The sequence below is a fragment of the Littorina saxatilis genome, unplaced genomic scaffold (assembly GCF_037325665.1).
Source record: "Littorina saxatilis isolate snail1 unplaced genomic scaffold, US_GU_Lsax_2.0 scaffold_2052, whole genome shotgun sequence".
In the NCBI taxonomy this organism is placed as follows: Eukaryota; Metazoa; Mollusca; class Gastropoda; order Littorinimorpha; family Littorinidae; genus Littorina; species Littorina saxatilis.
Genome location: NW_027126141.1, coordinates 3,146 through 18,139, shown reverse-complemented (window position 1 = coordinate 18,139; position 14,994 = coordinate 3,146). Strand labels below are relative to the sequence as shown.

Here is a 14,994-nt window from a genome sequence, read left to right as displayed (position 1 = left end):
ATAACAAATAAAGTAGATGTGTACTGCCGGGCAGTACATACCCCAAGCGAAGTCGTCCATCTGTGTGTACATGATTCTCTCTCTCTCTCTCTCTCTCTCTCTCTCTCTCTCTCTCTCTCTCTCTCTCTCTCTTAAAATGTGTCATCGATGACGTGTTTTCATACTTGCTAATGCGGCAGGCTAATCATGACGTCAAATTGAAACTTCTTGAAGTCTCTCAGAAAGGGACATGAAAACCATGTGGGGGTTACTGGTTTGGGCTGAAAAAAAACCCAACTCCACCTAAAATTCAAGCGCCTATGGGGCTGAATTATGCAGCATAAATTGTGAAACATCAGGATATCTCACACTTTCAATTCTGCCATCATGTCAAATCTGACAACAAACCTACCCACAAAATGTCATAAATATCGGTGTAGAATTGAGACTTAACGGTTTTTAACTGCCAAAAATAAGTTTTTTTTGACTGGAATAGTTTGTCTTGAAATTCAGTTTGGGACAACGGACCCACCCACTAAATTTCATAAAGATAGGTGAAAATTTAAATGTAACGGTTTTTAACTGCCAAAATTATGTTTTTCTTCTGGAAAAGTATGGAGTGAAAATCAGTTGGGGACAACGAACCTACCCACAAAATTTCATAAATATCGATGAAGAATTGAGATTTAACGGTTTTTAACTGCCAAAAATAAGGTTTTTTGTCTGGAAAAGTATGTCTTAAAATTCAGTTTGGGACAACGGACCCACCCACTAAATTTCATAAAGATAGGTGAAGAATTGAAATTTAACGTTTTTTAACTGCCAAAATTATGTCTTTCTTCTGGAAAAGTATAGAGTGAAAATCAGTTGGGGACAACGAACCTACCCACAAAATTTCATAAATATCGGTGAAGAATTGAAATTTAACGGTTTTTAACTGCCAAAATTATGTTTTTCTTCTGGAAAAGTATGGAGTGAAAATAAGTTGGGGACAACAAACCTACCTTTAAAATTTCATAAGAATCAGTGAAGAAATAGGATTTAACGATTTTTTAACAGCCTTGACACTGAACATTTGATAAATCATTGGTGATGTCATCATAACCCAGTCGTTGTAGTTGTCGTCGTAGTTGTTGGTGTTGTTGTCATGTTCGTTGTCGTGATTGTTGTTGTTCTCGTGTTGTTGTTTTTGTTGTTGTTGTTGTTGTTGTTGTTGTTGTTGTTGTTGTTGTTGTTGTTGTTGTTGTTGTTGTTGTTGTCGTCGTCGTCGTCGATGTCATTTGTTGTTGTTATCGTCGTCGTCGTCGTTGTCAGAGGTTATTTCTAAAGATTTCATTGATAGTCTTTGTTCTCGTCACCAAGACTTGCTAAGAACAAGCTTGGAACAGCAAGAGTTCCAAGAACAAGATTAGAACAACTCATTACATCATTACCAGTACGTCATTTGTATTTAGAACACACTTTAGAAAAAAACTCTTCAGCTACAAACCAGTCACCCTCACATTTCCGAGGTGTTTGTCTAAACCACTTACTGAAATGTTTTGAGGTTTAATGACCATACACATGTTGAACCGGTGAGTGTCTTCCGCTGCTTAATTCGCAAATAACTATTTTATTAAAGTCCGCTTGAAACGCTCAAAGATGAAATTCCATGTTAAAAAGTGACAAAAGTTTCACATTTTCCCGTTGTAACAGCTTCCGATGATATTATATGAAAATTCTGATCCTCTGAGAGGATTCCCCGAAACAAAATCAGTTTGTACGCCTAATTTTAATAGAATTGTCCAAACAGTGTCGCTAATATTGTGCTAAAAGATGAATTCTAGAAAAATGTTCACAGACAGACACCACTTGGCAAAAAAATTTTCAGTGCTGGGAGATGAAAAAAAAAACTACTTCGCTACGCGCGGGCTCCGCCCGCGCTCCGCTTGGATAATTATGTAACATACCTCCCCTTCCCTTCTTCCCTCTTGCTTCCACACCAATCGGCTTCAACCCAACCCCCCCCCCCCCCCCCCCCCCCTCCCGCCTTAACAGTTATGAACCTCGTTCGAATATGGTAGGGTTTCCGAAGGAATAATGTATCATGAAGTTCTTGTTAACCCGGATGATCTAAAGCGTCTGTAAAACAGTGCGACTTGTCAGTCGTTTTGACTCTTTGCTAGCTCATTTAGACCCCCACCCCCCACAACCCCGCTCCCCTCCACTCCCCTGTCTGTGATATGAATTTTCATGTGTGTGCCGAATGGAAGCCGTTCTGTTTCCTGTCGACGGCTCGGCGCATTCTTCTGAAAAGTGCTTATTTCCCCGACTTTAACACTTTGCTCATTTTCCCCCTTTGCTGCGGAAATTTAAAGAGCCTGTGCCGTCAAAATTAATTTGTTGTGAAATTGTTAATGAAAGTTGCGCGTTCTGAGGGAATGGGTTTGTGCCGTAGAAAGGGAAGGTATTGTGACTTCGGGAGTGATTTTGGGAGATTTCTGTGGTTAGGGGCTGAAGTGGGGTGGGAGTGAGATGCATTGCGAGAGGGGGAGAGGAGGTGGGGGCGGGGAGGGGAGAGGGCCGGGAGGGGGAGGATGGCGAGGGAAAATGGGAAAGAGGGAGAAAGAGACAGAGACGGAAAGAGAAAATTATCTTTTATAACGTGCCCGAAATGACGTAGATGCTGTTTCATTTTTTAAACAAGATGTGTATTTCTACATCCATGCATTCTTCTGAGTAACATCATTTCTGAATTAGAAACTCTTAAAATGCCTAAGCTGCATTCCTGGTTTGACCAGAAACAGTGGGGAACCTGCGTGGAAATGTGAAACTGAGCCCAGATAAAAAAAAAAAAACGCTCGCGCTGGACCCGAGTACTCTTCAGACTGGCTCGCTCCCCCAGTATGAAAGTTTTTGTCTTGTGCACGTGGATTTAGAAAAAAAAAATAAAAAAAATATTATTTATTTATTTTACACAATAAAAAAAATTATTATAGTAAAATAAAACATCAAAACGTTCATAATAAACAATAGTAAACAAGAATTTAACAAAAAAACAAAACAAAAACAGAGACTGCCCATGCCGGAAATCGAACCCGGATCACTCTGGCCATAGGCGGACGTGCTTACCACCAAGCCACCAACTCTGACATTTCTGTCAGTGAAATTAAGGCTATTGACCGCTGGCTGGCTGTTCTATGAGGCTGCCTGGCTGGCTGTTGCTCCGTTTGAATTCGTCCTACGCCAAGTCGTTTTTGTGGTTTATTTCGCATTTAGGTCCCAGGTAACATTATGAAGTTTTAATACGATCAATCGGACCTATTATCAAGTTAGTGTATCAACTTTTGAACGAACTGCGCCCAGTAGTTTCCCAGCAATAAGCTGTTAAGTCGAGACAGACAGACAGACAGACAGACAGACACACAATTAAAGTCTGCTGAGCCCAAGTACTAGCGTACTCGGGGATAATGCTCATAGCAATGGTAGTGCGAGCGAGCCTTTAAAAGAACGGGATGGAAATATTTCTAGTTTTCTCTTGTCATTCCCAAGCTTGCCTATGTTTGCCGAAAGACAACGGGTGAATAATGCGGTAATTTTCTCGGCTCCTCATTTTGCAAGAGCTGGGGGGATAAAGGGGGGGTGGGGGTGGATGGGTAGATGAGGTTAGAGAGGGAGGAAGGGTGGGGGGGGGGGGGTGTTGAGGGCGAGAACATGAAGGAGAGTGCAGAAGGAATGAAGGTGCTGTTGACGGGGGGAGGGGGGGGGGGTGCAGAGAAAGAGTGAGGGGGATTGAAGGAAGGAGCATGGAAGAGAATGTAACAAAAAAAAGGGGGGGGTTGCGCGGAGATAGGGAGGGGGGCTGTTAAGGGGGGGTGGGGGAGGGGGAGAGAATGACAATTGCCTATTGGTATAAGCCTGGCGGCAAGTGACAGAGCGGGATAAGGAACGAGGTAGCGAACAAAGGTTAGCGCTTATTCATAGGGCACTATATCGGGGGATTGCACTTTTTCATTTCACTCCTTGTTTGAAGTTTGTCGCGGGACCGGACCAGATTTATCGCGGGATTTTGCTAATGAGGGCCCAGGGGCTGAATCTGAGCGGAATTGTTGAATCCGATACGCGAGCTGTTGTTTCTGTTTCCTTCCCTGTGTGCACTGACTCGCTGCAGTCTCTATTCCCGTCGCTAGGATTGTCTCAAGTGAAGAAAATGGAAATGTAGCTGCGCTTGTTGTACATTTGAAGCGCTTCAGTGGCGATCTTCGATCTCAGTCATTTGTCACTAACATTATTACATGATCTCAGAAAGAAAGGGACGTCAGCGCTATAAATAGAATTCGCCATGACAGTGCAATAAGAGTAAGTGCGAGTTATACGGAACCAGTCTCCTGGCACCTGAGAGAATAACAAGCATTGAAATAACCAAGCGCCTTTTTTACTCACATAATATGCATTGCAGTATATGTGTTGTAGCTGAAAGCGATTATGTTTCAGTCTCACAGTCTGTTTCTGATTTTCACAACATCGTTGATAGTTTTTAACGAGGATATTCAGTGATTGGAAGTTTGTCAAACCCATAATTATTGGACTTTGTGCTCATAGGCTCATCTTCTTCTTTTCTCCCTCTTTTCTCTCTCGTTTTTCCCCCCTTTTTTTTTTTTTTTTTTTTTTTCTCTCTCTCTCTCTCTCTCTCTTTTTCTCGACATAATATCTGCTCTTCGGCGTATATGTCATGATGCGTATGCTGTTCAACCACCACGCACAGGCTGCAAATACGGACCAAGGGAGGCAATTCAGTTTCTTCATTCTCGCGACCAGTGGCAATATCGAGTGTGTTGCAGGTTTCATAAAGCTATGAACGAGCTAGTTAACGAAACAGCTATAATACTCGTGATTTACGAAGTATGCTCCGCTATTTTTCTTCACGAAAAACAACATCTTGCACTCGCTTGCTTGAGTACTTTCTTTTCGTGAAGCTGGGTAGGAGCTATTTCGCGATCATGATTATCTTCTGAGTTAAGAATGAATTCCCGCCGCTAATTTTCCGTCACACACACTCACACACACACACACACACACACACACACACACACACACACACACACACACACACACAGCGTATTAGTAAATGTTGTAAAGGAAAGGTTCCAGGTGTCTTACTCTTCGATGTGTCTTTCAAGTTCGAGAAACCAATTCCTCCAACAAATCTGTCGTAACCCATGAAAGACATCAAATAAACCACGAATAAAAGAAGTAGCTTTGTGAAATCAATTCAACAACGGCCGCTACAGTTCAGTATTCAAACAAATGCAAATTCTTGCTCCGGTAAAAAGAAACTTTCTTTATAATAATATCTCTATATAAACTAAGCTTTTTATATCGCAAACAGGAAGTTTCGTTATCCATACGCGCCATCAAAACCTGAAGTTAATGTTCTTCCATTGTTGTAAAGATTATGCACGTAGATCATGGCAGTTTCAACAAATTATACTTGAACAGCTGCTGTGGCTCTTTTCACATGAAATGCGCACGCGATCCGTTTCAAAGAAGGGCTTCCAACATTTTCAGGGAAGGAATCTTATTAATCTCTATTACCTGCGGGTCGACAGCTTGTCGTTTCTGTGTGAAGTTTTGGTTGTATTTTGTGCTTGGATCTTTGCTGTGGAGGGGTAAACACATTGTCTGTTGGTTCCAATTACGTATTTACGAAAGCGAGGATGCGGCTGAAGCATAGGGAAGTGTTTGCGAGAAACCTGACAGAACAATGCAGAAGAAATTGTGTAAGGTCCGTTTTGAAAACCACACGCTGAAAAGTTATGTATGTGCATTCTCTGGTGTGTTTTTCATCTCTCTCTCTCTCTCTCTCTCTCTCTCTCTCTCTCTCTCTCTCTCTCTCTCTCTCTCTCTCTGTAAACACACGCACGCACACACACACACACACACACACACACACACACACACAATGCGCGCGCGCCTTCCTGCGTTTTTGATTCGCGTGCTGCTTATTTTCAGAAACAAGATCCGTATTTCACGTGTATTATTATGGTTGGTCTGTCCGTCTATCTGTCTGGCTGTTTGTTCGTCTGTCTCGTGCTGGTTACCTTTCTGTTTGTCTGCATGGGTGTCTGCCCGTCGGTCTCGTGCTGTTTATCTGACTTGCTTGGTATCTGTACTTCTGTCTCGTTCTGATGAGTTGAGGTCTGTATAGAGGTCTGTCCGTGTGGTTCTATCCAGGTGGCTTGCTTGCTTGCTTGCTGGCTGGCCGGCTGGCTAGCTGGAGGTCTGTCCGTGTTTTTCTATCCAGGTGGCTTGCTTGCTTGCTTGCTGGCTGGCCGGCTGGCTAGCTGGAGGTCTGTCCGTGTTTTTCTATCCAGGTGGCTTGCTTGCTTGCTGGCTTGCTTGCTGGCTGGCTGGAGGTCTGTCCGTGTTTTTCTATCCAGGTGGCTTGCTTGCTGGCTGGCTGGCTGGCTGGCTGGCTGGCTGGCTGGCTATGGTTTGCATGCCGTTTCCCAGCGTGTCTCCTTTGTCTTTCATTATCCGTGTCTGTCTGTCGGTCTGGAATGATTGATTTGTTAGTTCCATGTTAATGGAGTCAGTCCTTGTAATGAACGTTCTTGTGTTTTGTTTCAGAAGCAGGCGAGGCGGGAAGCAAAGTGCACTCCACTGCAGAGGGCAAAGAGAGGTAACTGGAATCTAGTGATGATGATAATGACTACCTGTACATTCAATGTATTTGAAGTCGATAACCTCCTTGCAAAGTGAAACTGACATTTGGGAATAATAATAATGATAATAATAATGAGAGTTTATATAGCGCGAACCACAGTGAACTGTGCTCTCCGCGCTTTAGTTTTCGTCAAAAAGAAACTATGTCTGTCGGACCTTTTTTCTGACCTTGTTTGTCTTCAAAACAATTATATTAATACAATGTATAAGACAAAGAAGGAAACGAAAAAGAAGAGGGATCTTTCTATCGCGCATATCCTACAAATGTTCAAAACGCTTTACAAAACAAGAAAATACAAAATATATATGTACACAAATAGACAGATCTGTATATTTTTCTTCTGTTTCGTTGTCATCTACCATGGTCGAAGTGAGTGCTCGTTATTGTATGCCTCGGATCGATTGTATAATTATTCAGCCGTGTAACTGATAAATAATTATCATAAACTGCTTGGGTTTCGTGTGGTAGTTTGGTTAGCTTAAAGCAACAGCTTGTATCTCTCTCTCTACCAGCTTGTATTTATAATTACCTGCATAGTATGCATTTGATTTAATGAATAACCACATATGTATGCTCTTCATGCCTCATCTTCATCATCATTATCATCATCGTCATCATCATCATCGTCATCTTTATTATCACGTGCTGAAGTTTTCCGACCTCCTTTTGTTGGTTAACTTTTTAACTTTAAATATTTAATTTTTTAATTATATAATTGTGTGTCTATGCTTCCCAAGGACAGATTGTAAGAAAAGGCGTAGCCTTAAATCTTAATCCTTGTTAAATAAAGTTCAATTCAATTCTCTCTTTCTCTCACTCGCTCTCTCTCACCCTCTCTCTCACCCTCTCTCTCTCTCTCTCCCTCCCTCTCTCTCTCTCTCTCTCTCTCTCTCTCTCTCTCTCTCTCTCTCTCTCTCTCTCTCTCTCTCTCTCTCTCTTTTATGTGTTTTGAGTTTGTTCTCTCTCTTTCTCTCTCTCTCTCTCTCTCTCTCTCTCTCTCTCTCTCTCTCTCTCTCTCTCTCTCTCTCTCTCTCTCTCTCTCTCTCTCATGAAGTCCGTTCGTTCGTTCTCTCTCTCTCTCTCTCTCTCTCTCTCTCTCTCTCTCTCTCTCTCTCTCTCTCTCTCTCTCTCTCTCTTTATCTCTCTCTGGACCGGCACGGTTGGCCTAGTAGTAAGGCGTCCGCCCCGTGATCGGGAGGTAGTGGGTTCGAACCCCGGCCGGGTCATACCTAAGACTTTAAAATTGGCGATCTAGTGGCTGCTCCGCCTGGCGTCTGGCATTATGGGGTTAGTGCTACTGCTAGGACTGGTTGGTCCGGTGTCAGAATAATGTGACTGGGTGAGACATGAAGCCTGTGCTGCAACTTCTGTCTTGTGTGTGGCGCACGTTAACTGTCAAAGCAGCACCGCCCTGATGTGGCCCTTCGTGGTGGACTGGGCGTTAAGCAAACAAACAAAAATCTCTCTCTCTCTCTCTCTCTCTCTCTCTCTCTCTCTCTCTCTCTCTCTCTCTCTCTCTCTCTCTCTCTCTCTCTCTCTCTCTCTCTCTCTCTCTCTCGTATGAAAAATCCCACTGAACTTGTCAAATCCAGGTGCACGGAGCCCCTGGGGCTTTTAGTCATACCTCAGGCAGCTATCCGTTAGAAGAACTACCAAGTTTCATTGACTTGCACCCAAAGAGTTGAGAACTGCGATTTTTTTACGAATTAATTTCGTACTCGGACCCGGCTGGTCTTGGCCTATTTTTTTTTTTTATCTAAAGTTAGATCAGGTAGATCACCACATGCACATCATGCACAACTGAAAAGACACGTCACTAGCAAACTATGTCAGACGTCATCATGAGTTTGTGTAAAACAAAATGGAGGCCGGAATCACTCAGTTGAATCGAACTCCGACCAAACACCACGTAATAACTAGGTTAATTTATGCACTCGCGTGAACAAGAAACTGTCGAGCTTCACAGATGTCGTCGTTGGGTAGTTTTGGGTTTGTTTTACTACCATTGGAGGATTTTTGAACTGTAAATGCACTCAGCTGCAACAAAAACGCAAAACGAAGGCTGTGAGCTGCACTGTGCCTTTAAATCTTCATTGTTAAATAAAGTTCATCTCTGTCTCTGTCTCTCTCTCTCTCTCTTTCTCTCTCTCTCTCTCTCTCTCTCTCTCACACACGTCTCTCTGTCTGTCTGTCTCTCCCTCCCTCTCTCTTCTTCCTCTCTTCTCCCTCTCTTCTCCCCCCCCCCCTCCTCCTCCACCTCCTACCTCTCAATTCCAAGTCCAGAAAAGAAGAAACTTTTCTCCTTTCTATCCATTTACGATCAAACCGAGGGATCGTGGCCCGGGTGTTGTAAGTTATTGGTGTCGGTTTTAAAAAGAGCATTAATCACCCCCTCTCTCTCTCTCTTCTCTCTTCTCTCTGCCTGTGATTCGATCTGCTCCTTCTGTCTTCGGGCCAAACCCTCTCGCCTGGCGGGGCTGGGATGAATGTTTAAAATGTGGACGCCCATATCAGAAGCATACAGATGGCGGCATTAGGGCAAGCCATGGTGGCGCACCACTTTAAATGGAAATGATTTGAGCCGCAGATCCCAAGAAACTTGTGTTTTTCTTCGTCGACATCTTCTTGGGTTTTGCTTTTGCTTTGCTGTTGCTTTTTTTTTTTCTTTTTTTTTTCCCCCTTCCCTTGGTTGTCTTGTGGATTTTGGTGCCGTTACTTGTTTTTATGTGAGTGTGTGTCTTAGTGCCATTGATTTTATTTCTCCATTTTCCCCTTGGCTTTTTTTTTTTTTTTTTTTTTTTTTTTTTTTTAAGGAAGATCGTGGGACGTTTCGAAACGGCATTACCATGCTTCGGACGACGCTCGGCAGATAAAATATCCCGGTGTTCTTATTTGAAGTATTCGATTTGATTCGATTCTGTTTTCTTCTTCGCTTCTTTAAAGCATGAGAGGTGCGGAGTGCATCTATAGAACAGCAGGACATAAACATTGTGTAATCAGGCATTTCATGCAGAGCAGGCGCTTTTGAATTAAACATTAAAAGACGCTGACGAGTGGAATGAGATATGTCTCCGAAATCCTTCTTCTTCTTCGTGAGGGTAATGGGGTGGGGGGGAGATGGGGTGTAGGACGGGGAGGAGTGATGTCTCTGCTTTAACCACCCCCCCCCACCCCCCCTCCAAAGAAAAAAGAAGAAGAAGAAGAAAGGACAAAAAGTTAATGTCAGAAATGGGATACAAATTTCGTATTTGTGTTTTCCATGAAAGAATTGTGTAGGACTGCACCAAGTATGGATGGAAAGCTTATTTGAATTATTATTTCGCCTCTACGTGATTGAGAGGTTATGTTACCATATTGCCTTGCATTAACCCAAAATGGCCAACATAACCCCCTCACACACACACACGCACTCACACACACACACGCGCACACACGCACACACACACACACACACACGCACAGACAGACAGACAGACAGACACACACACACACACACACACACACACAGAACTTTAACAGAAATAGAAGCAGAAAGATTGTACTTGTATGAGATTCTTTGTCACAAAATCGACTTAATTTTTCCAAATGCCAAGCCCTCAAACCCCTCTCCCTCCCTTACCCCACCCAAAACTCTCCACCACCCTCCACCCGTTAAAAAAAATAATTAAAAAAGGCAAAGAAAATAAGGTCCCGACAGAAACAATGTGTCTGAATTGAAAGAATGTTTTCTCCTTTGTGAACTGTGTGAAGAGAGATGCCCGTCTTTGATGATTCAGAGGCAGAGGAATGTTACAGCTAGATTGTATTGTGAATAAACATGACTTTTTGTTCAACTCTCTTTTCTTTGTCTCTCGTTTCAGCACTGGGGATGCTGCAAAGATTGAGGTAAGAGCACAACTTTGCATCTGTTGGAGTGCAGGAAGCCTGACAAATGCGCATGTGTGCGCATTACGTGAATCGGATGAATTAATAATACATTTGTACAATGTTTTTTGATTTCCTCTAGAAAATGTTGTTGTGGTATCTCTTTGTCTGCCTGAAGCACAGACGGGCGTCAGACTGGCGTTTTGTTTTTCTGTGATCTGTTGGACATATTCCAAAACTCAACTGTCTGGCTGCTTCCGGTGTAGAATATGAATTGTATGATGTATTGATACCGCAGATTTATTTATTTATTTATTAAGGAGATTTCCATAGCGCATAACTAAAAGCACTATGCGCTTTACATTATCACTAGGTATCGCTTGACTTTAGTGTCAGTTACGAAATTAATTCTTCAAAATGTGCTCCCTGCATAGAAGGAAGTTGATGTTTGGTATGTGTGTACCTGGAGGGATATAGTCTAATCCCTTGACAGATAAGGGATATAGTCTAATCCCTTGACAGATAAGGGATATAGTCTAATCCCTTGACAGATAAAGGATATAGTCTAATCCCTTGACAGATAAGGGATATAGTCTAATCCCTTGACAGATAAAGGATATAGTCTAATCCCTTGACAGATAAGGGATATAGTCTAATCCCTTGACAGATAAGGGATATAGTCTAATCCCTTGACAGATAAGGGATATAGTCTAATCCCTTGACAGATAAGGGATATAGTCTAATCCCTTGACAGATAAGGGATATAGTCTAATCCCTTGACAGATAAAGGATATAGTCTAATCCCTTGACAGATAAGGGATATAGTCTAATCCCTTGGCAGATAAGGGATATAGTCTAATCCCTTGACAGATAAGGGATATAGTCTAATCCCTTGACAGATCTTAACAGATATGCATGATCGTTTAGGCCAAAAAAACCAATAGGTGTGGTTACGGTAACATAGCCTAAACAAATAGGGTAGGAAGGTAGGCAATTTTTTTTTTAATCTTTTTTTTAATGTGTACAAATTAAACCTACTTGACAGGGAAATAAGTGTGCGACTCGGGCGCTTTCACTTTCATTGCGTTTTCTGCACTCGTTTACTTGTTTTTTGGGGTATTTTTTTGACAAATGTAATAAAAAGTTAAAGGGTTGGCCCCCAAAAATAGGGTAGGTCGGGTTACCGTAACCACACCTATTTCTTTTTAGGCCTTATGCGGTAAGGAATGCATGTTTAAGAGTCCGAGTTCTGAAAACTCCCAAACCTGCCTTTCATACTTGAAATAATGATTTTTTTTCGAATCGTTATCGGCTGTTATAATCTCTTCTTCACTGTCTTGCTTTCCAATAGTGTTGTCCTCCATGCTTGCTCCGTTTAATTGTGTCTCCAATACCTCTACCTTTTCAGGCGTTAGAGTCTTCCTCCTTTTGAGGGAATTACTCCCTGTGAACCTCTAAAGGTGTTCATGTTGAAAATGAAAAATGGACACATCAAATTGATTTCAAAGTTGAACACAATACTCCCCATGTGTAAATCAGTGTTCCTTCTTCTCTTGCATCAGGGTTAAGAAGCACTGATAAAATCTTCTAAAATTAATTTGGTATTACGTAGTTTAAATTTGGTAGGCTTTATTTACATCAGGGTTAAGAAGCACTGATAACATCTTCTAAATTTAGTCTTAGTTTAAATGTTTAAATTTGGTGGTAGGCTTTATTTACATCAGGGTTAAGAAACACTGATAACATCTTCTAAATTTAGTCTTAGTTTAAATGTTTAAATTTGGTAGGCTTTATTTACATCAGGGTTAAGAAGCACTGATAACATCTTCTAAATTTAGTCTTAGTTTAAATGTTTAAATTTGGTGGTAGGCTTTATTTACATCAGGGTTAAGAAACACTGGTTAGCAGTGGTTAGCGCATCGGGCTGCGGGCCGGTGTAAAATTACTCCCACGAGATTTTTACTCCGGAGTAAACATTTCGTACGAAAAACTTACTCCCTTTGCGAAAAAAGCACTCCCCCATTGCACGAGAAAATTACTCCCCAAGACAGGTGAGTTCCGAGTAAACATTTCGTACAAAAATGTTACTCCCCTGACGAATAAATAACGAATAAATTACTTCACCCCAACACGAGCAATTTAACTTCCCATGCCAGGTGTACGAAATGTTTACTCCCTTGTCCCCTGTTAGTCTTGGTGGTGGAAGGAGGGTAGCGCGACATTCGATCGTGTGCGCGAGATCACTTATTGGCATTATCCCTTCGCCCGCATCGTACGAGATTTTTACTGGAAGTAAAAAAAATGGGGAGTACGTATTTCGTGGAGGGAGTAATTTTTTCGTGCCTTGGGGAGTTCTTTTCTCGTACGAAAAGTGTACTCGGAGTAAGAATTTCGTACGAAATATTTACTCCGGAGTAAATTTTTCGTGGAGTAAAAATTTCGTGTTACACCGGGAGGTCGTGGGTTCGAATCCCATCAGGGTCATGTGGGTTTTTCGGGCTACGGTCGGCTCCTACCCAGAGTGGAAGTGCTATATGGTTCCTATGGGAAGGCTGGGATCACACAGCCGAGTGTCATTCACTTAACGAATGCGACTTTGAGGGTGCTCAGGTTCTGTATACCTGACCAACACAGCAGGTGCGGCAGTTCTCGGGCCTGGTTGATGCCAGGATATATTATGACAGTAACTTGAGTAAGCGTAGAATGCTGCCCTGTCACGTAGTCTCAAACCAAATTGGAAATCCAAAGCATCATCATTATAATCATCCTCATCTCATTAATCATCCAAAATATAAATTGTCCTTGCTCTTGTGGCCCTTCATGCCCGGAGCTTTCATGGTGACCTTGGTCTCAGTGTTCCTGTTCGATCCTTCCCTGAATAGTAGTTCTGCTGTCAGTCTTCAACGTGTGACGTTCTGGGGGGTCGACGGAGGGACGTGGTGGCGGTCTGCTCTCTGGAGGGAACGCTCACTCAGTCTGGCTCCGCGACTTAAAGGGCTGCGTCCGTTAGCTCGGGACAGACCCTCTACTGAACACCGTCGAAGTGACTCAGCAGAAGTGCAGTGTCATCTTCCGAGGGTAGTCTACCGCAGCGACCCGACATCCCCCCCTGGAGCGTCTGTAAAATCGACAAGTCTGGCAGCGGAACGAAATTCAGAGGTGGTTGGAGCAGTGAGTGCAGGGACGGGGCGGTGTGAGAGCACAACTTGACAAGCAACAGGTGTAAAGACAACAACAACAACAACAACAACAACAACAACAACAACAACAACAACAACAACAAAAACACTGATAACATCTTCTAAATTTGGTCTTAGTTTAAATTTGGTAGGCTTTATTTACATCAGGGTTAAGAAGCACTGATACAATCTTCTAAATTTGGTCTTAGTTTATATTTGGTAGGCTTTATTTACATCAGGGTTAAGAAGCACTGATAAAATCTAAATTTGGTCTTAGTTTAAATTTGGTAGGCTTTATTTACATCAGGGTTAAGAAGCACTGATACAATCTTCTAAATTTGGTCTTAGTTTATATTTGGTAGGCCTTATATCCTCCGTTTTGACCATTGTCAATACTCATGTCTGCCTTGTGTCTCCAGGACGGCCAGGCAGCAGAGAGTCCTCTCAGCATCGCAGCCGACGAGCTGGAAGACCAGGCCCTGGAGGACGCCTACCATCACACCAGGCCTGCCAGGGACGACGACGAGCCCATGGAGGAGCAAGGAGTTGCCAACAGAGAGGAGGATGAAGAGGAGGAGGACTGGGAACTGGAGGGAGGAGGGGAGGACATGGCGGACGTGTTGTTCCCCGAGGTGGAGCAGGATAGAATGGAGCTGCTGGAGCTTGAGATGCGGGCCAGAGCCATCAAAGCCATGCTGGCCCTGCACGAACAGCGCGAGAAGGACCAGAAGAGTCGCATGAAGAAGAAATAGATGTCATAGAGACAAGATAGACGTTGGTACCATGCGTTCTTAAGTCAGAGAGAGAGAGAGAGAGAGGAAGAGGGAGGGAGAGAGAAAGAGGGGGAGGGAGAGTGATAAGGAGTGAGAAAGGGAGAGAGAGGAAGAGGGATGGAGAGAGAAAGAGGGGGAGGGAGAGTGATAAGGAGGGAGAAAGGGAGAGAGAGAGGAAGAGGGGGAGAGAGAGTGATAAGGAGTGAGAAAGGGAGAGAGAGAGAGAGAGAGAAAGAGGGGGAGGGAGAGTGATAAGGAATGAGAAAGGGAGAGAGAGAGGAAGAGGGGGAGGGAGGGTGATAAGGAGTGAGAAAGGGAGAGAGGAAGAGGGAGGGAGAGAGGAAGAGGGGGAGGGAGACTGATAAGGAGTGAGAAAGGGAGAGAGAGAAAGAGGGGGAGGGAGAGTGATAAGGAGTGAGAAAGGAAGAGGGGGAGGGAGAGTGATAAGGAGTGAGAAAGGGAGAGGGAGGAAGAGGCGGAAGGAGAGTGATAA

At 43.2% G+C, this 14,994-nt stretch overlaps 1 protein-coding gene across 1 annotated transcript; it reads left to right on the top strand.

Annotated features, from left to right (window-relative positions):
* Positions 1-5,609: 5,609 nt before the first annotated feature.
* On the top strand, positions 5,610-14,642 carry LOC138954595 (uncharacterized). Its single transcript, XM_070326397.1, has 4 exons — positions 5,610-5,743; positions 6,589-6,640; positions 10,546-10,570; positions 14,148-14,642. The coding sequence occupies exons 1-4, from the start codon at positions 5,723-5,725 to the stop codon at positions 14,467-14,469; spliced, it is 420 nt and encodes a 139-aa protein (XP_070182498.1). The 5' UTR covers positions 5,610-5,722; the 3' UTR covers positions 14,470-14,642.
* Positions 14,643-14,994: the final 352 nt, after the last annotated feature.

Excerpts from the sequence above, each read along its gene's own strand:
- LOC138954595 (XM_070326397.1), top strand. The coding sequence starts at position 5,723 with ATGCAGAAGAAATTGTGTAAG. Across the intron at positions 5,744-6,588 it reads TGCAGAAGAAATTGTGTAAG|AAGCAGGCGAGGCGGGAAGC; the intron begins GTCCGTTTTGAA and ends GTTTTGTTTCAG. Across the intron at positions 6,641-10,545 it reads ACTGCAGAGGGCAAAGAGAG|CACTGGGGATGCTGCAAAGA; the intron begins GTAACTGGAATC and ends CTCTCGTTTCAG.